Raw genomic sequence first — 22,670 nt, forward strand, 5'->3', positions numbered from 1 at the left:
AACTAAGTTCCTCTCTTTTACAGATGAACACCGTGCTACGCCCGTCCAGGATACGGCACAACGAAGACACAGGCGCAGACGTGCAGCAGGGACCCGTTCCAAGGATTCTTTTCAGATTAAGACCCTGCGTCAACCTTTTTTACTGTCTCTTTTTGATACACATCCCCTGGTTTCTTGGTATAACCAAGGAGGAGGCTGGCGTTTTGGCATGTGGCCACGTCAGAGTTTTGCGCGTACCTGGACACTAGGGGCTTATTACTAAGGGCGTTATCCCGCCCGCCCTCATAAAGACCGAATACCTTAGGGAGTGTTCGGCGTGCGAGTTTGGCCTTATATGCATCAGCTCCGAATCATGTCTTTGGTCAAATGTTGGGTTTGCCCGGCTCCTGTGTTTTGCTGCCTTACGTTCCGCTCTATCGTCTAAGGCGGCACCGGGAGAACTACTGCGATTGTGCCCCGGTTCGGCCAGGCGAGCACCTCAGTAGAGAAAGCCGAAAACTGACTGTCATGATATAGCGTGAGACTGGTCAACCACTCGATGACTTACCGAAATCTTTAGGATTCCTCCGCATTAACGAAGGGCCGTTTCCTGGCCAGGCACATACGCACCCCGAGTTCGGGCGAGCGCAGGCGCCACCAGGGGCTATATAAGTAGCCTCAATGTCAAACTCCTATGGCTAAGTGAAAGTGATAAAGCATCATAGTCCGATTGCCTAGTTCGCTGTGCTATCACCTCCTTTGTAGGACCAAGACGTTGGATCAAGTGTGAAAATGCGCCTTCTGCGAACACCCCTGCATTATGTGCGTGGGGGCTGAAGCCGACGACTGCCATCTTTCAGATTATATATACGTATATGTTCAATGGCTGCACAGGAGGTATTATAATACTTGCAAGCACAAGTATAAAAAGCTTCTACAATTTATCAAAATATTGTTTTACAATAATACATGCTATTTGAATATAGTATCATTCGAGCACTGCGTCTCTATTAAACGAGCGCCTTGCAGAACTTCCTGAAAATAGCGCTCGGTAGGTACTCGGCTTCCATCCGAGTCTGGGGATGCAACAGCGGTGGCTTCCATTTCCGCCCAGTATGTCTTTACACGGGCAAGAGCCATCCGCGCACCCTCTATGCACGCTGACCTCTTCATCGCATTGATATGCGGCGCCGCACCAAGGAACTGCTGCACCAAGTTGAAATAACTTTTCGGCTCTGGCCTCTCTGGCCACAGATGACTCATGACATACTTCATGGCGAGTCCGGACAACCTATTTAGCTCGGCCCATTCGGCCAAACGATCGGCTAATGATAGTGGACGCTCCGGATTGTGGAACTGCGACCAGAAGAGCTTTTCCACTTCGCGATCTTCTTGATCTCGAAAGTGTTCGGCCGCATCCGCGGCACTCGCTGCTAAATCCAGATAGGTGTCTGCCGTACTCCACATCTGGTCTAACGGAGCATGTTTAGGATCACAGAACTTCCTCCGCAGCATAAAGGGCTTTCCAGCCGCGATCTCTCCGGCCTGACGCAGCTCCTCCTTCATAGCTCTCATCGCAGAGCGAGCATCCTTGGCATCGGCAACGGCCTTCTTCAGGTCCGTCTGTTCCGCCTGATCTTCTTTTTCAAGAAGCTTGCAACGGTCAGCAGCGTTCTTTAGCTTCACGGCCATCTCGGCCATTTCCTTCTTGCTTCGGCAGTGAGCAGCCCGTTCGGCTTTCAGCTCTTCAATTGTCTTTCCGGCAGCCGCATCACTTTTCCTGGCTTGCTCCTTGGCTCGGGCAAGTTCCGCTCGAAGATTCTCCATGGCAGTAGCACCATCTGCATCAAGCGCACACATTGTAAGATACTGGCATAAAGCTCCTCTTACCAGGCGTCGCCGAAGGAATTACATACCTTGTGCCTCGTCAAGCTGCTTGTTGACAAGCGCGATGTCGGCATCTGCCACGTCAAGTTGCTGCTTTAGCTCGGCAAATCCATCAGTCCGGCTAGCCACCGGACACTTCGCCACCTACGTATAAAGGCGGCATATTAGACCTGGGATTATGATCCTCTGTGCGCCGTCACTTTTGACAACACACAGAGTCTCAGGGGCTACTATCTACACAGGGCGCATCCTATTTATGCGCAACTGTCCAAAAAGGGTACATTACTTCGCGTACCTCAAAACCTGCCAGTAAACTCCTGACGGCCTCATGCAATCCGCTCTCCGCGGATGAAATCCTCTCAATCACCGTACCCATCAATGCACGGTGCTCCTCTGAGATAGATGCTCGCCCTAGAAGATCCTTCAGCTCCTCCGACCGCACACCAGACGGCGCCGGACTCGTCCGATGGCCCTTTTCGAAGGCCGGACGCGGAGGGCTTTGGGGGGCCATATGACTACCTTCCGGCCCCGCCGGATTCGGAGAAACCCTCCGCGATGATACCTCAGGGTCGCCCGCCTCACAAGGCGGTACGGTAGGGGGAGGCGTTCCGCTCTCCATCATCACCGGAAGAAGATCCCCCGAAGACGAGCTCTGCTGAGAAGGGCTAAGGTCCGAGCTACAAGGTAAATTTTCGATTACTTTTCTCAGATATAAAGTAGGGATTTCTCTCGTTTCTTAAAAAGAAAACTCCTCTCTACTTATGGCTCGGTGGAGGGTTGATCCCCTTGAGGGCATAATTCGACCGAAGTATCCCCCAACACAGGACCCTCTGGCGAAGATTTCTTCCCCCGCTTTAAGGACATGGTCTCCGGGTCTTCAGAGGCGGTCCTCTTCTTCCCCTGAGGAGAGGAATTTTCGATTCCTCCCTTCCGGACAACCTCCTTTGAGGAGGATGTAGCTTCCTTGTCCCCTCCCTCGCTTCCCTTTGAAGGCACAACCTCCAACATCTTGACTAGCACGGGACCCGGCGTGGTCTCGGGGAGGGGGGCCGGACACCTGATTAGCTTTGCTTTCGCTATCCACTCCTGTTTAAAGGACAGCTCTTTTAGGGGCAATTTTATGATAAATATACGGATACCGAGTCCGGGCACAAGGCTACTTACTTGAGTATCCGGACGATTGCAGCTCAGACCTGCGTCCTCTGTAGAATCCGAACACACTACTTGTGGTCCGAAGAACAATTTGTACATCTCCACGGGCGTCATGCCAAGAAAATGTTGGAGAACTCGTGGTCCCTCCGGGTTGAACTCCCACAGGCGGAGGGGGCGAGGTTTGCAGGGCAGAACTCGGCAAATTAACATAACCTGCGTCACCACGACCAGACCGATGTCTCTTTCTAGGAGATCTCGGATGCAGCCCGGCAACAGGGGCACGTCCTTTGCCGGCCCCCAGTCCAGCCCCATATTGACCCATGATGCCAGTCGTGGCGGGGGACCCGAGCGAAAGGCAGGTAGCGCCACCCACTTAGGGGCCCTGGGAGCGGTAATATAAAACCACTCTCGTTGCCATAAGCTGGACTCCTCTTGAAAAGAGCCCTCGGGCCATGGAGTACCAGCATTCTTGCTTATAAAAGCACCTCCGCACTCCGTGTGCCGTCCCTCGATCATCTTCGGCTCTACTTTGAAGGTCTTGAGCCATAGTCCGAAGTGAGGAGTGATACGGAGGAAGGCTTCACACACGACGATGAATGAGGAAATATGGAGGATGGACTCCGGGGCTAAGTCGTGAAATTCCAGCCCATAATAATACATGAGCCCCCTCATGAAGGGATCCGTCGGGAAGCCTAGCCCCCAAAGGAAGTGAGACATGAACACCACACTCTCACCGGGCTTGGGAGTGGGAATGACCTGCCCTTGAGCAGGCAGCCTATGCGAGATTTTGCCGGTCAAGAACCTGGCCTCTCTCAACTTCAGCACGTCCTCCTCCGTGACGGAGGAGGGCATCCATCGGCCTCGAAGGTCGGAACCGGACATTGTCGAAGGTCCGAAGTGCCTGAAATCTGGAGCCTTGGGTGTTGGAACTCGAGGCGAAGGGCGAACTCGTTTGAGATTGAAAGAAAGGAGTAAGGCCTTGGTCTCTTTATAAGAGGTTGAATACCAAGGGCCTTCCCCGTGACCGTTTGGGACTCGCCTTTGATCGAGAAAATATACCAACGGGTACGGTTGGGTTACCCACGCCCGTATTGATGAGAATCCCAGAATAAGGGGACATGATCTCTGCTTTAACAAGACGTGCCAAGGAAACCGCCTCGCTAAACGCGCTGAGGTGGGATGGTAAAACAATTCGAATAAAGACTTGGCCGTGGTGTGATGTCACGCTACGGAATATGTCAGCAGATTAGTAAATATTATTCTCTCTATGGCAATATGTGGAAACTTATTTTGCAGAGCCGGACACTACCTTTGTGTTCAAAATATTCTATGAAGTACTTGGAGGAGGAACCCGCCTTGCAATGCTGAAGACAATCTGCACGCCGGACTCGTCGTCATTGAAGCCTGGTTCAGGGGCTACTGAGGGAGTCCTGGATTAGGGGGTGTTCGGAGGGCCGTACTATACCTTCGGCCGGACTCCTGGACTATGAAGATACAAGATTGAAGACTTCGTCCCGTGTCCGGAAGGGACTTTCCTTGGCGTGGAAGGCAAGCTTGGCGATACGGATATGTAGATCTCCTACCATTGTAACCGACTCTGTGTAACCCTATCCCTCTCCGGTGTCTATATAAACCGGAGAGTTTTAGTCCGTAGGACGAACAACAATCATACCATAGGCTAGCTTCTAGGGTTTAGCCTCCTTGATCTCGTGGTAGATCTACTCTTGTACTACCCATATCATCAATATTAATCAAGTAGGACGTAGGGTTTTACCTCCATCAAGAGGGCCCGAACCTGGGTAAAACATCGTGTCCCCTGCCTCCTGTTACCATCCGGCCTAGACGCACAGTTCGGGACCCCCTACCCGAGATCCGCCGGTTTTGACACCGACAACTACCTTTAAAGGAGTAACGCCGGGCCCAGGGGCTCATTGCACGGGCTCCCTGCTACTAAGGTTATATTCGGCTTCCCCGATAACTTCCGTAGCGAAAATATAACCTTCCACATTGCTCCGTTCCAAAGTGGCTATCAAGCACTACTTGGACGCGAAGCTTTCGCTCGCTTTAATGCAATACCGCATTACGCTTCCCTCACGCTTAAGATGCCCGGTCCACGTGGCATCATTATAGTAAATGGAAATATTGAGCGATCCCTGCGCGCGGAAGATAGTGCGGCTGCCTTGGCAGCCGCACACTAAAACGGCCTCACCAACTAAAGCATTCAATAGGTCGTCAAGACCACGGACACGGTTAGACGAGTCTGGCGCAGCTATATGTAATTCATACAGGTTTGATGGCCATACCCCTATTACAAATACAAGGGGCTCAACGAGCGCGGACAAGTGGCAACTTTTACTCATCTTAAATTGAACATGGTTTCTTTAAACCTACCTTTTTGCATGACAACTTTTCACCTAAGTTCCTCTCTTTTACAGATGACCATCATGCTACACCCGTCCAGGATATGGCACAACGGAGACACAGGCGCAGACGTGCAGCAGGGACCCGTTCCAAGGATTCTTTTTAGATTAAGACCCTGCGTCAACCTTTTTTACCGTCTCTTGTTGATACACATCCCTCGGATTCTCAGTACAATTGAGAAGGATGCTGACGTCTTGGCATGTGGCCACATCAGAGTAATGCACGTACCTGGACACCAAGGGCTTCTTACAAAGGGCACTGTTCAGGCCCACAATAAAGACCGAATACCTTAGGGAGTGTTCGGCGTCGCGAGTTTGGCCTTATATGCATCAGCTCCGAATCATGTCTTTGGTCAAATGTTGGGCTTGCCCGGCTCCTGTGTTTTGCTGCCTTACGTTCCGCTCTATCAGCTAAGGCGGCACCAGGAGAACTACTGCGATTGTGCCCTGGTTCATCCGGATGAGCACCTCAGTAGAGAAAGCCGAAAACTGACTGTCATGATATAGCGTGAGACTGGTCAACCACTCGATGACCTATCGGAATCTTAGAATTCCTCCGCCTTAACGAAGGGTCGTTTCCCGGCCAGGCATGTACGCACCCCGAATTCAGGTGAGTGCGGAGCCACCAGGGGCTATATAGTAGCCCCACTGTCAAACTCCTCTGGCTAAGTGAAAGTGTTAAAGCATTATAGTCTGATTGCCTATTTCGATGCGCTATCACCTCCTTAATAGGACCAAGACGTTGGATTAAGTGTGAACATGCATCTTCTGCGAACACCCCCGCATTATATGCGTGGGGGCTGAAGCCGACGACTGCAATCTTTTAGGATATACATATATATACGTAAACGGCCGCATAGGAGGCATCATATTACTTTCGGGCAAAAGTATAAATACAGCCTTGATAAATTTAATAAAAACATTGTTTTTACAATGGGAATACATGTCACTCGAACATAATATTCTTCGAGCACTGGACCTCTATCAAACGAGCACCCTCAAGAACTTCTTCAAAATAGTGCTCGGCAGCCACTCGGCCTATGGCCGAACCCTGCGCCGCAATAGTGCTAGCATCCATCTCCGCCCAGTATGCTTTGACACAGGCAAGGGCCATCCGCGAGCCCTCTATGCACGCCGACCTCTTCCATCGCATTGATGCGCGGCACCACACCAAGGAACTGTTGCACCAGGCTAAAATAGCTATTCGGCTTTGGCCTTTCCAGCCACAGCTGATCCACGACAGACCTCATGGCGAGTCCGGACAACCTATTGAGTTCGGCCCATTCGGCTAGCTGATCAGTCAATGGAAGCGGACGCTCTGGAACGTTAAACTGCGACCAGAACAGCTTGTCCACTTCACGATCTGTTTGATCTTGGAAGTATTCGGCCACATCAACAGCGCTCGCCGCCAAGTCCAGATATGCGTCTGCCGAACTCCACAGCCGATCCAGAGGGGCATACCGAGGATCTCCAAACTTCCTCCGCAGCATAAAAGGCTTCCCAGCCACAATATCCCCGGCTTCACACAGTTCCTCCTTCTTTGCTCTCATTGCAGAGCGGGTGTCTTTGGTAGCCATCGTGGCCTTTTCCAGGTCCATCGCCTTCGCCCAGTTTTCTTCTTCAAGAAGCTGGCAGCGATCGGCAGTGTCTTTCAACTTTACAGTCATCTTGGCCATTTTTTCTTTGGTCTCGCTATGCACGGCCTTCTCGGCTCTTAACTCTTCGGCCGCCTTCAAAGCGGCCGCATTATTACTCCTTGCTTGCTCCTTGGCTCGGGCAAGCTCCGCCCGAAGGGTCTCCACGGTGGCAGCTCCATCTGCAGTCACAACATATTAAAGATACTGGCATCACGCTGCTCTTACTATGTGACATTCACCAAAAAAATCACCTACCCTGTGCCTCGTCGAGCCGCTTGTTAACAAGCTCAATGTCGGCATCCGCCGCATCCAGTTGCCGCTTTAGTTCGGCAAACCCATGAGTCCGGCTAGCCACCGGAGCTTCAACCACCTGCACATGAAGGCGGTCTGGCTATTACCTGAGACTACGATCCTTTGTTTGTCGCTGTTCTCGATGACAACCAGAGTCTCAGGGGCTACTATCTACATAGGGCACGCCTAAAAATGTGCGGTACTATCACAAATGTATATCATTTCACGTACCTCAAAACCCATCAGTAGACTCATAAAGGCTTCATGCAACCCGCTTTCGGCGGACGAAATCCTTTCAATCACCGTACCCATCAATGTATGGTGTTCTTCTGAGATAGTTGCTCGCTCTAGCAGATCCCTCAATGTGTTCGACCGCATACCAGACGGTGCCGGATTCTTTCGGTTGCTCTCTTCAAGAGCCGGATACTGGGGACTTCGGGTGACCATAGGAATATCTTCTGGCCTCACCTGATCCGGCGAGGCCCTCCGTGATGACACTTCAAGGTCGCCCGCTTCTTGAGCGAAGGAGTCCGGGGGAGGCGTTTTGCTCTCCATCATCTCCGGAAGAAGATCCCCCGAAGACGAGCTCTGTTGAGAAGGGCTAAGATCCGAACTGCAAGATAAATGCTTCGGTTATTTTCCTCAGAGGTAAGGTAGTATATCTTCACTATCAAAGTACTTTTTTATTACTTACAGCTCGTTAGAGGGCTGATCCTCACGCGGACTTTGTGCGGCAAGAGCACCCTCCAAGGCAGGACCCTCTGGTGGAGATTTCTTCTCCCGTTTGGAAACCTTGGTTTCTGGATCTTCAGAGGTAGTCCTCTTCCTTCCCCGGGGTGAGAGAATATCAGATTCCTCCCCTTGGTTATCCTCCTTCACGGAGGCGCTCGTTCCCTCGGTCGGAATAGGTAGCGGTGGAGGCCCGCTTTCGCCCTCTTTATTCCCCCCTTCATCTTCCTTTGAGGGCACCGGGCAAGGTGCTGGCTCGGGCATCTTCTCCAGCACCGGATTGTCCAAGCCTTCAGGAAGGGGGGCCGAACACCGGATCACCTTCGCCTTTGTTATCCAGTCCTGGTCAAAGAGCGACTCTTCAGAATGATGTTATGATAAATAAAAGACAGTGTGTTCGGCTAGAGGATTACTTACTTGGGCCGCGGTGCGGTTGCTGCTCAGGCCCACGTCCTTGGTGGTTTCCGTACACTCTATTTGGGGTCCGAAGAATGATTTATACATCTCCTCGTGCGTCAGGCCGAGGAAATTCTAAATAGTGCGCGGTCCTTCTGGGTTGAACTCCCACATGCGGAGGGGTCGGCGTTTGCAAGGCTGGACTCGACGAACCAGCATGACTTGCACCACCATAACCAGACTGAAATCTCCTTCGAAGAGATCTTGAATGCGGCTTTGCAGTGTATGCACGTCCTTGGCTGGACCCCAGCTCAGCCCTCTACTAATCCATGACATCAGTTGTGGTGGAGGGCCCGAGCGAAAAGCAGGGGCAGCCACCCACTTGGCACTTCTGGGAGCTGTGATGTAAAACCACTCCCGTTGCCATAATCCGGACACCTCTGGAAAGGAACCCTTTGGCCATGGAGCTCCAGCGATCTTGCTTATTAATGCGCCTCCACACGCTACATGCTTCCCTCGACCATCTTCGGCTTCACGTCAAAGGTCTTGAGCCACAGGCCGAAGTGAGGGGTAATGCGGAGGAAGGCCTCACATACGACAATAAATGCCGAGATGTGGAGAAAGGAGTCCGCGGCTAAATCGTGGAAATCTAGCCCCTAATAGACATCAAACCCCTAACGAAGGGATCCAGAGTGAGGCCTAGACCTCGGAGGAAGTGGGAGATGAACACAACGTTCTCGTTGGGTTCGGGAGTAGGGACGACCTGCCCTCGGGCAGGCAACCGATGCGAAACCTCGGTGGTCAGGTATCTAGCCTTCCTCAACTTCTTGATATCCTCTTCCGTAACGGAGGAGGGCATCCACCGGCCTTGAAGGCTAGATCCGGACATGATTGAAGGTCCGAAGCACCTGACCTGGGCTTTGGTGTTAGAACTCGAGGCGGGGGAAGGATTCGATTGAGCACGGGAAAAAAAGTAAAAGCCTTGTCTCTTTATAAAGAGGGTGAGTATCAAGCGTCCTCCTAGTGGTCGTTTGGGACTTGCCTAAAATCTAGGAGTCTTAGGCACGGTTGGGTTACCCACGACCGTATTGATGAGAATCCCGTAATTAGGGGAACACGATCTCTGTTTTGACAAGACGTGTCAAGAAACCGCCTCGCGTTATGTGCGGGGCTAATTAAAGGAAACAGTTTGAATAATCACCGGGCCATGGCTTAATGTCATGTGGCCAAAACGTGTCAGCAGATTAGATTTGTGGAAATATTATTCTCTCTGCGGAGATATGTGGAACTTGTTTTGCAGGGTCAGACACTATCCTTTTATTTGAACTCTTCTGTGGTATATCCGGAGGAGGAACCCGCCTTGCAATGCCGAAGACAACACTACGCGCCGGACTCATCGTCATTGAAGCCTGGTTCAGGGGCTACTGAGGGAGTCCGGGATTAGGGGTCTCCGGACAGCCGGACTATATCCTTTGGTCGGACTGTTGGACTATGAAGATACAAGATTGAAGACTTTGTCTCATGTCCGGATGGGACTCTACTTGGCATGGAAGGCAAGCTAGGCAGTACGGATATGGATATCTCCTCCTTTGTAACCGACCTTGTGTAACCCTAACCCTCTCCGGTGTCTATATAAACCGGAGGGTTTTAGTCCGTAGGACAACATACAATCATACCATAGGCTAGCTTCTAGGGTTTAGCCTCTCCGATCTCGTGGTAGATCAACTCTTGTAATACTCATATCATCAAGAATAAATCAAGCAGGATGTAGGGTTTTACCTCCATCAAGAGGGCCCGAACCTGGGTAAAACATTGTGTCCCCTGCCTCCTGTTACCATCCGCCTTAGACGCACAGTTCGGCACCCCCTACCCGAGATCCGCCGGTTTTGACACCGACACTCTCCCTCGATCTTCTGCTGGATCAAGAGTTCGAGGGACGTCATCGAGTTGAATGTGTGCTGAACTCGGAGGTGCCGTACGTTCGGTACTAGATCGGTTGGATCATGAAGACGTTCGACTACATCTACCGCGTTAACCTAACGCTTCCGCTTTCGGTCTACGAGGATACGTGGACACACTCTTCCCTCTCATTGCTATGCATCTCGTAGAACGATCTTGTGTGATCGTATGAATTTTTTTGAAATTGCATGCTACGTTCCCCAACAGTCGAAGTATCTCAAGGAGGAAAAACCAGGATACCGAGTCGAAGGCGCAGGGATGTCAAGCCTCAGAAGCATCCTATTAGCTTTAAGATAATGGAGAAGGCGTGCCATTTGTTGCACGAGTAGGAAGTTATCATGAATGCTTCTGCTAGCGATGAACGCGCTTTGGTTGGTGGAAACCATACTGCTGAGATGCAAGGCGGGCCGGAGAGAGAGCCTTCACAAAAAACTTGACTATGAGGTGGATCAAACTGATTAGCCGGTAGTCGAAGAGTGACGCATCGTCCACCTTCTTGGAAAGTAGAGTAATGGGTGCCTCATTAAGCTTGCGAAAGCCTCGAAAATTGAGCGAATGTAGCTCGCCAAACACGCCGCAAATGTCCTCCTTGATCACCTCTCAAGCACTCTACATAAACTCAATGGTGAAACCATCTAGGCCTGGTGTTTGACCCATTGGAAAGTGCTTGGTAGTCGTCCATATCTCGTGCTCGGGAAAAAGGAGCTTCTAGAAGTGAGAGTTCAAAGGGACCAACGTGCATCACCGTGAAGTCGATGGTGAACGGTCATGGCTTGGCGGAGTCAAGAATGGGCGTGAAGTAGGAGAACACTGCTTTAGTCGTGGCAGTATGAAAGGCAGATCTAAAGATTACGGAGGCGATGAATGAAGCGAGATAGTTAGTTGGTTGAGCGAAAGCATTTCTAGAGTTTATCAGACAGAAAAGAAAATCTACTAAGCGACGCATTTCAACACGATTGAAATGAATCGGTCGCTGGCTCGGAAGTTCTAATAAAAAGAAAAAGGAAAAGGAATCGTTCGCTCGCGCAAAAGTTTTCAAATCAAAAAAGAAAATGAAAAAGGAATCGTTCGCTCGCGCGGAGCACACGGTGCTCGGTCGCATAACTAAGGCCTCTCCGCTCACCTCTGCAAAGGCAACTTGCCCCCACAACGCCGCCGCCTGCGACGAAGACGGCGGAGCCAAGCACCTTCTCGCCGCCACCTTCCACTGCTAATCTCACCACCCCTCCTGCATCCCATTTACCGCCGCCGACGAAGCCCAAGCTCGCCGGCGCTACCTTCTGCCTTCTCGCGGATCCTGGGACGGCTGAGACGTCGGGCTACACTGCGGCGGGCAATTAGTTGGTTCTCCTCTCCCATCGTTGGGGGGCATCCTTCCGAGGCGCAGTGGAGCAATCGACGGGAGCCCTTGCGGTAATTGCTCGGATTCGAATTCCAGATCTTTTTGGAGTTTCTACGGCAACAATCCTCGCTGGATCCAGACTCCCTTCTTCTAATCGGATCATAGGTGAGGCCTCGGCTCGACTGGATATAAAGTGCAGCCAGCCCTCGGTGTGCTTCTTCTCATCAGATTAGATACAAGCCAAGTCCAATTGGTTTGCCGCTGAAGCAACTCTTCTCCAACAAGACCTGCTTTTGCAATTGCTCCAATGGAGGTCTGTAGCGTAGCCAGGATAACGAGCTTTGCACATTTTGGCCTGAAAATTTTGCCTAAGCTCCTGGTTCTTTCTCCCGGTTCATTGGGGAAATTTAGAAAGGTCTCACCAGCGATGGGAACTGAAACTGTGTTGAGAAAACTGCCGGAGCTGCTGCAGGATGTATTGAGAAAGGTCTCACCACCCATGGAAACTGAAACTGTGGTGAGAAATTTGCCGGAGCTGCCGCAGGATGTATTGATGGACATATTTTCACTCCTGGAGATACCTGACCTCATGCGTGCGGCCTCTGTCAGCTCCTCCTGGCGCTCCGCGTATACCAGCCTCTGCAGCCAGCTTAAGCTGTACAAACGGCCTCAAACGCCTTGCCTCCTCTACACCTCTAAATCTGCTGGTGAGAATGTAGCTTGTCTCTACAACCTCGCAGAGAAGAGGGTCTACAATTTAACTCTCCCGGATCCACCCATCCGCAACAGGTATCTTATTGGGTCATCACATGGTTGGCTAGTTACCGCGGATGACAAGTCTGAGCTACACCTTATCAATCCGGTCACTGGCCAGCAGATTGCTCTCCCGTCGGTGGTCACCATTGGTTATGTAGAGCCAATCTTTGACAATGCAGGCACAGTTATTATGTATATATTGCGGCAGCAACTTTACGATCCGGACTTAGACCCCGAAATGGTTGGTCCCAAAATGTTCCCCCATGCTCCCGACAAGCTTCGTTACCATGTCTACATCAGGGTATTTATCTTTCCGGATCCGTCCACAGGAAGCTACATTGTGGTTCTCATCCATGGTCCAGGATGTCAGCTTTCGTTTGCAAGGGTAGGAGATTGTAAGTGGACCTTGCTGATGCCGGATTGGGACTATGATCAATGCATCTACATGGATGGTCTATTGTATGCATCCACAAGAGCCGGAAGAACGGATGCTTTTGACCTCACTGGTCCTACCGCCACGAGGAATATAATTGCGGATGAGATTGCCATTCACAGTTCTGAGTACAAGGGGGAATTCTTCCTTCTTCAGGCTCCATGGGGTGATCTGCTGCAAGTTTGCAGGAAGGCTGAATTCATAGATGCGGGCTATGAGGAGCCCATAGTTAAAACAAATAAAATCTTTTTACACAAAGTCGATATGGAAGCACAAGAGCTTGTGGAAATAAATAGCTTGCATCATAACGTGTTGTTTCTTGGGCGTAACCAGTCTATATGCCTTAGTGCTGAAGAATATCCACAACTGAAGGCAAATTGTGTCTATTTCGCAGATGCTGAGCAATATAATTGGATGTATAAGACGAATCCCCGGGATATAGGTGTTCTCAACCTTGAAGATGGCAGTAGGGAGGAAATTGTGTCCCCACTTTGGTCCAGCTGGCCAAGTCCCATATGGTTAACACCGAGTCTTACAGTGTTGAATCTGTCATTGTACGAATAGGTAGCTTTTCTTAATTATGTAACTTGATTATGGGGTCTGTCGACCAAGTTTGCCATTCTTTTGCGGGCAGATGCTATGACAACGGAAGCATGTTCAGTCTATCTCTTTTTTCGTATATTGTTTGCTGTATTTGATGAAACTATGGCCGAAAAATAAATATTAGGAATGGAAATGGTGCTCTACAACAATTCCGTTTTCTGTTCTTGTTTGTTTGATACCCCCCCCCTAACAAGCGGATCCGGCTTGCCTGCTCCCTTCCCATGCTCCCATCCGTGCTCCCACCTAATCCAACGGTTGTCTTTCTCCTTTTTTTCTTTCTAATCTAATCATCTCCCCCCCTGATTTTAAGGGGGTGGGGCCGGGCCTTATTTTGTTCCAATCAGATCAAGCCACGTATGCGGGAGCACGGATGGGCACACGAGAAGGGAGCAGGCAAGTCTCGTCCCTAACAAGCCATGTGATAACCATCTGTTAGAATGGTCTATTATTCTCTTCTGTATGAGATATTATGTACTCCCTCTGTAATTTAATATAAGGCGTTTTTTGACACTGTCATAGACTATAAAAACGTTTTATAAAAAGTGTCTTTCTGATGCTTTCATTGTGCTTGAATCATTTATTTAATTGGGATGTTCTGCATTAATGTAACGCCCCGAGACCGATGTGCCAGGTGTCCTCTAGTTATTCGTTGTTGTTACCATGTCATTGCTTGCGTGTCATGCATTGCATATCATGTCATCATGTGCGTTGCATTTGCATACGTGTTCGTCTCATGCATTCGAGCATTTTCCCCGTTGTCCGTTTTGCATTCCGGCGCTTCGTTCTCCTTCGGTGGTCATTTCTATCTTTCTTTCATGTGTGGGGATTAAACATTTCTGGATTGGACCGAGACTTGCCAAGCGGCCTTGGTTTACTATCGGTAGACCGCCTGTCAAGTTTCGTATCATTTGGACTTCGTTTGGTACTCCAACGGTTAACCGAGGGACCGAAAAGGCCTCGTGTGTGTTGCAGCCCAACACCCCTCCAATTTGGCCCAAAACCCACCTAACTCTGCTCCATCATCTAGAGTGTTCGATCACGATCGCGTGGCCGAAAACCGCACCTTATTTGGACTCTCCTAACTCCCTCTACCTATAAATATGTGTTCCTCTCGGAATTTTCGCGCAGATGAACCCTAACCTCCTCCTCCGCGCGTAGCCGGACGTTTCTTCCCGTGCCGCCCGGACATGTCCACCGCCCGGCCACCTCACCCGCACCAATGAGGAGCCGCCACGTCGCCTCATCCGCCTCCCGCGACCAACCAGGCGCCGCCACCTCAGCCAGCCGCCGCCCTCTCTCTCTCCTCAGCCCCGCCGCCGGCCCACGGGACCCAGATCGGGCCCGCGCGAGCCCGCACCGCCGCCGTCGTCCGCCCGCATCACCCCGCCTCCTCACCGGACCTGCGCCGCCTCCCGCTCGCGGCCGAGAACTTCGCCGCCCTGGGCGCCATCGCCGGCGCGCCTCCCGCCGCCCGGCTGCACCGCCTGCGCCGCCGCCCCACCGATGCGTCGCCGCCCGCCGTCAAGCTGCCACCGCCACCTCCGTCGCCGGCGCATCTCCGGAGCGCACCGCCACTTCGCCGCCGCCCTTCTCCTCGCGCGCTGGCGCCGACCTTTGCCGCAGCGCCGTCCGACCTCGCCGGCGTCGTCCTCTCCGGCGAGATCCCGGAGGGTGGACCAGATCCACCACTCCCCCGATCCAAACACCCTCGCCCAGACCCGGATCCCTCCGTCCCGTACCACTTCGTCCCGGTTTGACTTTTCCGGAGGTATAAATTTCAAAGTCCCCAAAATTCCCAGATTCATATGCCCATGTTAATGGCCTCGTAACTTTGCATCCGTAGCTCCGATTCATGCATATAGCATATCAAAATGTTCATCTCAGAGAGTACATCATTTCATTCCATTGCATCATTTTCATTTGAGCTCATATTGATGCCCGAAATGCTGTTAGAAGAGGGCTACTTGAGTTAATTGTCAGATCTGCTACTCCGTTTAGCACTTTTGTCATTTTTTCCATGATTAATGTGTGCATGATATGCCCGTGAGTTCTTCATATGTTTTGTTAAGGGTTTTGTCATCTTTCCAGAGGTGCAACCCATGTATTTTTAGGATGTGTGTGGTGACTTGTGCAAGCTTGCAAAGTGGTGCACTTGCTAATTCTGTTTTCAGGGACTTAGTGATTTTACCAAGTCCTGGGATTGTTTATCTCATGATGCCATATGTTCATGTTGTTTCCTAGTGACCCGTACCTCTTTTGAGGATGATCAGTAAGGGAGTTTTGTTAATATTGTAGTGCTCTTTCCATCCATGTCTTTGTTTGCAATTGTGGAGCATCCTAGCTTGAATCAATCGAGCTCTACTTTTGCTTCGTTGCGTATCTGGGCAGATCGTCAACTTGTTTGCGATTTTGCCGATGTTATTATAGTTGATCCGTGCATGCTATGCCATTGTTCTTGCCATGTCTAGCTTGAATTTTGTGTCTTATTAAGGGATGTATGCTTGTCTTGCCATGACTTGCACCGTGGTGAGTACATCGAGCTCGTAAACATGCCTTCGTGAGTTATGTTTCAGCATGTCCCAGTTTTCACTAAGTCTGAAAACTGATTATGTTTTTGCTATGTTCGTGTGCTTGTTAGTATATTTTGTGATCCCTTTTGGCTCAAGGTCACTAAGGGACTTTTGTTAAGCTTGTAGAGTAGCTCCATGCCATGTCTTTATTTGTCATGTTCAGGTCCTGTAGCATGTTGTTTTGTTGCTCCGAAGAGGGCTATATGATCTGAAATTCCAGACAAGTGATAATTTCACTAAGTCTGAGATCTGTTTTACCATTTGCGTTTTTGCCATGCTTGTTTGAACCTGTTAATGGATGAATTGGCCGTAGCTCAGTGCTAGACTTTTGTTAAGAATCTTGTGTGCATCCCTGCCATGTATTTTGTTGTCATTTTTGGTTGCTGTAGCATGTTCATTTCATTGCATTTAGATGCCTACTTGCTGTAAATCGCAGACCGGTGTCATTTTTGAATCGCTTGCCATTTCCAAACCGTAACTCCGATTCCGGCGTTCTTTATATCGTTTTCAAGCGATTTCATCTCATCTTTCCAGTGGCACACTTGTATTTCCAAGTTGAGGCCAGGTTCATGCATTTCCTGTCATATCTTGCATTTTGCATCCCGCATCGCATCCCGCATAGCATATCATCATTTCATCATATTGCTTGGTCTTGCACGTGGTTGATTGTATCCTTATTGCTTGTTTGTCTTGTTTGGATAGAGCCGGGAGACGAGTTCGCTAACGAGGAGCCCGCTGAGTTTGCTTTCGAGGATCCAGTCAACTCTGACAACTGTGCAGGCAAGATGATCATACCCTCGAAATCACTACTATCTTTGCTATGCTAGTTTGCTCGCTCTTTTGCTATGCCATTGCTACGATGGCTACCACTTGCTTGAAAGCCTCCCAAATTTCCATGTCAAACCTCTAACCCATCATTGTCCTAGCAAACCGTTGATTGGCTATGTTACCGCTTTGCTCAGCCCCCTCTTATAGCGTTGCTAGTTGCAGGTGAAGATTGGAGGCCGTTCCTTGTTGGAACATTTATTTACTTGTTGGGATATCATTATATTGCTATGTTATCTTAATGCATCTATATACTTGGTAAAGGGTGGAAGGCTCGGCCTCTCGCCTAGTGTTTTGTTCCACTCTTGCCGCCCTAGTTTCCGTTATATCGGTGTTATGTTCCCGGATTTTGCGTTCCTTACGCGGTTGGGTTATAATGGGAACCCCTTGATATTTCGCCTTGATTAAAGCTTTTCCAGCAATGCCCAACCTTGGTCTTACCATTTGCCACCTAGCCTCTTTTTCCCTTGGGTTTCCGGAGCCCGTGGGTCATCTTATTTTAACCCCCCCCCCCCCCCCCGGGCCAGTGCTCCTCTGAGTGTTGGTCCGACCGAGTAGGCTGCGGGGCCACCTCGGGGCAACTTGAGGGTTGGTTTTACTCGTAGGATGTCTCATCTGAGTGTGCCCTGAGAAAGAGATATGTGCAGCTCCTATCGGGATTTGTCGGCACATTCGGGCGGTGTTGCTGGTCTTGTTTTAACCTGTCGAAGTGTCTTGAATTACCGAGATACCGAGTCTGATCGGAACGTCTTGGGAGGAGGTCTATTCCTTCGTTGACCGTGAGAGCTTGTCATGGGCTAAGTTGGGACTCCCCTGCAGGGATTGAACTTTCGAAAGCCGTGCCCGCGGTTATGGGCAGATGGGAATTTGTTAATGTCCGGTTGTAGATAACTTGAACCTTAATTAATTAAAATGGATCAACGGAGTGTGTTACCGTGATGGCCTCTTCTCGGCGGAGTCCGGGAAGTGGACACGGTGTTGGAGTAATGTTTGCGCAGGTTGCTCTCTAGTTTCTCGCTCGCGCTTTGCCTCCTCTTCTCGCTCTCCTTTGCGAATAAGTTAGCCAACATACTTGCTAGTCGCTTGCTGCAGCTCCTCTTATATTTACCTTGCCTTACCTATAAGCTTAAATAGTCTTGATCGCGAGGGTGCGAGATTGCTGAGTCCCTGTGGCTCACAGATTACTATTACACCAAATGCAGGGTCCGATGATTCCGCTCCAGGAGACGCGTATGAGCTCAAGTGGGAGTTCGACGAAGACTCTCAACGTTACTATGTTTCCTTTCCCGATGATCAGTAGTGGCGCCCAGGTGGGGGTGATTGGGACCGTTGTCGCATGTTGGGTTCTCTTTTATTTTGGCGCCGTAGTCGGGCCATGAGTGTTTGGATGATGTAATGTTATTTATGTACTTGATTGACGTGGCGAGTGTAAGCCAACTATGCTATCTCTCTTTTATTTATCATATTACATGGGATGTTGTGAAGATTGCCTAACTTGCGACATATGCCTTCAATGCGATTATGTATCTAAGTCGTGCCTCGACACGTGGGAGCTATAGTCGCATCGAGGGTGTTACAATTAACTAGCTATTGGACATGACATCATTTTCTAAATATTATCGGCACATGTTGTCAGTGCAATTGCTAATCCCTGACCATGTTTGAAGATAACTTTGAAGATTTTATTTGAACGCTATATGTAATTACACTTTTTGCTCCTGGGCTACTTCATATGGTTCTTTCATGCTTTGGCAAGCATTACGGCGAGTTACATTGAAAAGGAGGAAGATTGTCACTCAAAACAGCTTAGAATCTTTAATTTACACCGAACGCTACTGTGGCCGTCATATTTGTTGGGATGCTCATGCAAACATGTAGTGTTAGCGTTTTTTCTGAGACGGCAATCAAGCCATCTCATGCTCATTGGGGATCCAATACTCCACTACAATTTCAAGTTAGCGCAGTCTGCCAAAAAAATAGGAAACAAAATGTTGGCGACAGATTCCAAGGCGCATAGGCAGCGATGAGTCGGATCTCATGTTGAGGTTGAACAAGGGGCCACGACAGTCAAACATGCAATATCTTGCCCACCGCATTTTGTCAACCCATGCCTCGCAGTGTAGGTAATCTATATCTTAAAATTGAAATCTACAGGGATCACAACTAATGATTTGAATGATCATTTTCTCGTGAACGGTGGTTTGGTTCGACCTGACTTTTGTATGGGACATCTGAATGTCATAATGTAGGCTAGCGAAAAAAGTTCCCTTGCTTATGAAACAGCGTGGTTGCTTTGACGTGGGTTTACACAATTCATATCTTCCGCCATCTTGTAAAACAGCCTCCTTATACTTGGGCTAACAAGAGATTTTCATCACTTACAAAAGATTGGATAGATGTCCAGTAAATATTTGAATGCTGTGCTGTTCATCGAAATAGTTTTCTTTTATCGATTCCCACTTACACACGCTATGGGGGCATTGTGCAGGTTCAAGCCACATATGCGAAGATGGATGAAAACTATGATGGAAACACTCGTCAGCGGGGATTTGCTCTACCAAAACACTTATGCCTTGGTGATACGGGTGCATGAAAGAAGTTGAATTATACAGAGACACGCATACCAACCATCAGCAGAATAACAACCTCTTAGATCTTGATGATGCTGTTGGCGAAATCAAGAGAATACACTCGCATGGCGTGTCGATACCACTACCAGTAATGGCATGTCTTTTCTAACTGCAAGCGTAGTCAGTTGCATGTGCCCAATGCTGTTCGATCGAAGGCTGGCAAGAAGAGGGGTTTTATTTGAAGACGGATGCTTTTTAGTTCTTATGATAGGTCAAGTCTAGTTGAGAGACATTATGTAAGGGCCAGATCATTCTGGCTGGTTCTGAATTTACATTCGAACCCTGCATCTGTATTTTGTTTGTCTTGAAAACAGACCAAGTACATTGAAGTTTTTACTAACGCAGATTTTCATCAGTACTTTTTCATCGCACGAACCAGGAAACCATCACAATGACAATGTCCGTAATCTCTTTACGATATTGCGTTGTTGCAGAGGCTGGGTGTTATTGCTATTTCTATTTCTGTTTGTATACCAGCAGCCACTCATTTTCTTTTTGTCTGCGGCTGCTGCATAATATCATTTGTATGATTTGCCACTATTGTTCGTATTCTGAATGTAAAGGATTCAATAGAAGTGGAAACATCAGTACTAAATTCTGCTGTATAAACAGTCTTCGTTAGAATCTAAGACACCAAAGCCTTTCCATCCATCACAAAAGACCATTCACAAGATTTTTGTACAAAATTCTCCAATGAGCACACTAGACCCTAGTGCACACATCTCATGTGAAAGAAACAGAGTAAAAACTAATGCTAGCACTCGCTGCAGAAGCCTCTTGTGAAACAAAGTAAAAACTAATGCTATCAATTGCTACAGAAGAACCAAACAGTGGGCTCATTTGCTCAAACTATGGAGCTAGATGTTCCTCTCCTTTTCTATAACAAGGAAGCCCTTCTTCTTGCAACTTTCAATCCCAACTCCCTTGCGCGCCCTGCTGATATGATGAACAATCTGAAAGGAAAATCGATGGCATTTAGTCTTAAAATTTATTATGAGAGAGTGTTCGCAATATTTGTACAAAATTCTCAAAAGAGATTCCTGCAAATTCTAAAGGCTATAATAAGGGCAGCCCTTCATGCTAAGCAGAACATAGTCTTCATGAAGTGCAGAGGATATACCGTTTTACTTGCTCATGCCATGACAATAGTAGTGGTGCTTCCCTAGCTGGCTCTTGTCCTTGGCAATCACAAAGCAACCCGCCTTCTTGCAGTGTTCCACTCCCGCTTTGTGACGATTTCCGATATGGCGATCCTTCTGAAAAGAAACAAACAAACAAAAACCAAGATTAGTCCCTAAATTTAGTTTACCACATTCAATTAGGAAGTCGAGAGAAAAGCGCTACCTGCTTGTCAGTACATCCATACTTATAGTCCTCTTTTTCAAAGTAGCAGATCATACAGACGGTCATTCCATTATCCTTGAGGCTGCTAAGATTCTTATCCCTGAAGCTCCTATGAGCATCTCTCTCAATCTACAACAGTCAAACAGTTTTCAGAATCACTCAGTCAATTTCATGCTTATGAGCAACAAAAATGCAGCAAACTAGTAAAACATAATGGGCAATTGGTCTTCGGAAAGGCTCAAACAAAAGGATGATCTCCAGTCACGTGACATACCATTGGAAATTTCTACATCGTCAAATATGATCAAACACTAAGGAAAGATACACATTCTTCACCAAAACAGCTATCTGATAAATCCCCAACTTCAAATGACCAAATGTTTTCAGGTAGGCTTAGCGATGGATGTAGTCTTGACAACAAAGGGGAAAGGAGCAACCTGACTAGATATAGAGATCGGGGTGGTGATTTATCCTTAGAACGGTCACTTCATCAAGATCGAACACTAGCTAAAATTCCATACAAAGAATCAACACGCTCTGCATCATCCATAAGCAGAGGTGGGCATTTTTCAGGCATTTCTTCAGTAGAAACTAAAACATGGCAAGGGATTGGGGTTTTAAATTGTAATGTAGCAGAATTGTGATCAACTATTCTACATCTACCATTATAGTGACAGCAAACATCAGTTTTTTTTAGAGATCTAAACCTGCCTAAACGCTGATGATCGGTCAAAACACGCTGATGAACAGAAAGTAACGCTGATGATCCTCATTTTGCCAATTCAGTCAGGAGCAGAAAGGAACAGGAAAACTGAACTCATAGCAAAAGGAGCGAGCAAGCGCATGATCGATCGTACCTCATACTCATTCTTGTTCTTGTCCGCCTGCTTCCTCCTCTGGGCCTCCTCCCGCCTCCTTTGCCTGTCCTCCTCCTCCATCTGGGCCTCCTCCTTCCTCCGCGCGGCGTCCTCCCGCTGCCTTCTCTTGGCCTCCTCCAGGTCAGCCTTTTTCTTGTCCTCGGCAAGCTTCTGCCTGGCCTTCTCCTTGGCTGCCTTCTGCTCTTCTTCCCTGATCCTGGCCTCCTCCTTGGCCGCCTCCTCCTCTTCTTTCCTCTGCATGTCCTCCTCCTCCTGCTTCTTCTTCTTGTCCTCCGCCTTGGCCTCCTTCTTGGTCTTTTTGGCCTTCGCCTGGGCCTCCTTTCTGGCCGCTTTCTTGGCCTTCTTCCTTGCTCGTTTCCTGGCGGCAATCTCCGTCATCTTCTGGCGATCCTCATCGTCTCGGCCGCCTGTCTTGTTCTTGTTCTTGGCATCATTGCGCTCCTCCTCGTCTTGGCCCGCCGGTAAGCGGCATGCGCGCCACAGTAGCCTCATGAGAGAGCGGATAGATAAGCCCAGTGAATAGGCCACCGAGCGCAGGATCCTGATCAAGCTCCCCGGCGGCGGCGGTGGTGGCCGCTGGCCAACTTGATTCATCGCAGAGGATGCGGGCTTGCAGAGGGAGCACGAGGTGGTTTGGGGTGGAGGGGGAGGAGGGTGCGGTGCGCTGGCTGGCTGGCTGGCTTCCGGTGGGGAGAGTCGCAGTGCTGCGCGGTGGCGTTGGGAGTTGGGACGGAGGTGGGAGGAGGAAGAAGGTTTCGAGCGACGAGTACGCGGGGAGGGCGGGGACGAACTGAATTTAACGGCCACCTCCTCGTCTCTCTGGCCTTTTTTTTCCCTCT

At 49.3% G+C, this 22,670-nt stretch overlaps 2 protein-coding genes across 4 annotated transcripts; one reads left to right on the plus strand and one right to left on the minus strand.

The window, feature by feature from the left end:
* The first annotated feature begins 11,991 nt into the window (after positions 1-11,991).
* LOC125553692 (F-box protein KIB4) lies at positions 11,992-13,545 on the plus strand. Of its 3 annotated transcripts, none has more exons than XM_048717434.2 (2): positions 11,992-12,234; positions 12,280-13,545. In XM_048717434.2, exons 1-2 carry the CDS (start codon positions 12,100-12,102, stop codon positions 13,543-13,545), a joined length of 1,401 nt encoding a protein of 466 aa, XP_048573391.2. In that variant the 5' UTR covers positions 11,992-12,099. The 3 variants fall into 3 exon arrangements, with proteins under 3 accessions (XP_048573391.2, XP_087374099.1, XP_087374098.1); XM_087517973.1 differs by having other exon boundaries at positions 11,992-12,207; XM_087517972.1 differs by having other exon boundaries at positions 11,992-13,545.
* Positions 13,546-20,733: 7,188 nt separating this feature from the next.
* On the minus strand, positions 20,734-22,582 carry LOC147975070 (uncharacterized). Its single transcript, XM_087517975.1, has 3 exons — positions 21,811-22,582; positions 20,954-21,082; positions 20,734-20,865 (listed from the first exon to the last, which is right to left on the minus strand). The coding sequence occupies exons 1-3, from the start codon at positions 22,423-22,425 to the stop codon at positions 20,734-20,736; spliced, it is 876 nt and encodes a 291-aa protein (XP_087374101.1). The 5' UTR covers positions 22,426-22,582.
* Between the last annotated feature and the right edge of the window lie 88 nt (positions 22,583-22,670).

The sequence above is a fragment of the Triticum urartu genome, chromosome 4A (assembly GCF_056163025.1).
Source record: "Triticum urartu cultivar PI428250 chromosome 4A, HENAU_Tu73, whole genome shotgun sequence".
Lineage (NCBI taxonomy): Eukaryota > Viridiplantae > Streptophyta > Magnoliopsida > Poales > Poaceae > Triticum > Triticum urartu.